The 2,070-nt window shown below is 51.8% G+C and overlaps 1 protein-coding gene across 7 annotated transcripts in view; it reads left to right on the top strand.

The window, feature by feature from the left end:
* Positions 1–2,070, top strand: part of LOC103923643 — a 22,389-nt gene that overhangs the window by 11,929 nt on the left and 8,390 nt on the right. For all 7 annotated transcript variants that reach the window (XR_663941.1, XM_009332036.1, XM_009332037.1 and 4 more), the window contains exon 9: positions 1,192–1,332. Coding sequence is in view for 6 of the 7 variants with exons in the window: in XM_009332036.1 (XP_009330311.1) it covers positions 1,192–1,332 (141 nt within the window). In the remaining variant the exon portion in view is untranslated. The remainder of the gene's footprint in view (positions 1–1,191; positions 1,333–2,070) is intronic.

Here is a 2,070-nt window from a genome sequence, read left to right as displayed (position 1 = left end):
GTGCTGTGTGCACTGGTGTAGATGCACTTCAGTTGGGGTATTGATCCCGCCACCTTTTTGGGGGGAGAAACTCTTAATTCCTACGTGACCATTCTCAGGTGCTTCCGTGGTTTCTAAGACACCCATAACCCTTGCGTCTTTGCTGCCACACGGATCTCCATCCCCTACCTCCACTGAGACAGCAGACCAAAGGACCTCACTAGCACACCATCCCTCAAACGTCGGCATGCTGCCCCAGGCTTATCTCTAGCGAGCCTGGTTTTATCCCTTTCCCCCTTCAAATCTAGTTTAAAGCTCTTTCAATGAGCCCTGCTAACTCCTGTGCAAAGATCCTTTTCCCCCTTTGAGGCAGGTGTACCCCATCTGTCGCCAGCAGGCCTGGTGTCGTGTAGACTGACCCATGATCAAAAAACCCCAAATTCTGCCAGTGAGTCCAGGCTCAGAGCCAGGTATTGATCTGCTGGCTCTTCCTGTTTCTTCCCTCATCATTCCCTGCAACTGGAAGGATAGAGGAGAACAGTAACCCTGAGAACGTTTTAAAACACTATTTAAAAATCCTCTTGCAAGGTGGGGGAGAGGGAAAGCGGTCAACATCTGTCAAACATAACTTAAAGCTCTAGCATGTCTTAGCCTGTGGCCAGAAGTCCACCTCTGAAAGAAAGGCCAGATCCTGTGTAGTCCCACAGCACATCACTATGTACAGGGGCTACAGAGCTCCATATCCCGATGCTTCCCAAATCACAACTTGCCAGGGAAGTAAGTTGCTCAGCAAGAAATGTGTCAAAGACCTTGCAGATCCTGGTGCTCAGAGGTTGACCATCAGATGTGCGGTCTTATGTCCCTCACCCTTGGAAAGGATGTGGATTTATGACCTGGATGCCTGATAGGAGCTTTGATAAGGCTCCGAGCAGGCCTGATGAAATGGCATTGCCCCTTTCCTCATACTAGATTGCAGTGTCCAAGAGCAGCAGCTCCGGGCTAGCTTTAATATTTCATGCTTTGTGCCTTGGCTGGTCAGTGGTCTTTGTCTCTGAAGCTGTGGGTCTGTACAGGTAGGGGTGGCATTTTGCCCAGGTCCGAGTATCGCGCATCCCTTTGAGATAATCTCATGGCACCTCAGCAGACCGGGCTGGAATCGGCCTGAGTCCAAAGATCCTTGCCAGTGAAGCTCCCCGCTATCTCTGCCTGCAGGTGCAGACACGAGGGGCGTTCCTTCTGCTTATGGAGATCGTTCGTCTGCTTGGACTTGTAGAAACCAACATGGCGAGTGAGCAAGCCCAGCTTCTCTTGAGACTGCTGATACCAGTCGCCAAACTGTACACTGGGAAGCAGGTATGGAACAACCAGTTTGGTTAGCCCGGAGTGGGGCTGCGTGCCACGTGAGCAACCACAGAGCTGGCAAGAGGAGTGTTAACACGGCCAGCGTGAAGGATATCCCAGCAGGGGATACCGGCAGTGACCTCTAGCTGCAGGGCCTGCAGCAATTACTGCTCTGCACCGAGGCTGGACTTTGTGGGTAGGAGACTTGTCCCTTTGCGCTCAAGGCCACAGATCAGCCATCCGATCAGAACAGACGGAGCCAGCACTGTCTGTGAAGTACTCCACATGCCACAGAGGAATGCTGCTGAGGCTGCCCCAAGACCAAAGTGGGGCACTGAGCCACACGGGGAATATCTTTCCCCGAGTTATGAATAAAGAGAAGGTGTTAATAGCATTAGCCTTAACTTCAGGGGTCTGTCCCTCTTCTAATTGCCCTCAGCTTAAATACACAGAAGCTTACACACCATAGGCAAGTAGAAGGTGAAGACTCTCCTGGAATAGAGACACGTACTCCCATGTACCAAGCAAACCACAGGTTTATCCTTACCTAGAGAGGACTGTACTGAGACAGGCTCTCCCTGGATCTTCTCCCGAGGTCTGACTGTTCCTGCAGGTCCTCTCTCAGTGTTACTCAGTCTTCATTCCCCGGGCTGCTCCTCCCGCATATAATGAGCAACCTGCCTCAGCAAATCAGTGGGATCCGGTCAGTCCCATCCCAGCAGGAACTGCTGGGTGATGTTAGAGGTTTCT

Source organism: Pygoscelis adeliae, unplaced genomic scaffold (assembly GCF_000699105.1).
Source record: "Pygoscelis adeliae isolate BGI_AS28 unplaced genomic scaffold, ASM69910v1 Scaffold659, whole genome shotgun sequence".
Lineage (NCBI taxonomy): Eukaryota > Metazoa > Chordata > Aves > Sphenisciformes > Spheniscidae > Pygoscelis > Pygoscelis adeliae.
Note: the sequence above shows the minus strand (reverse complement) of the source record. Positions and strands in the feature narration are given on the sequence as shown.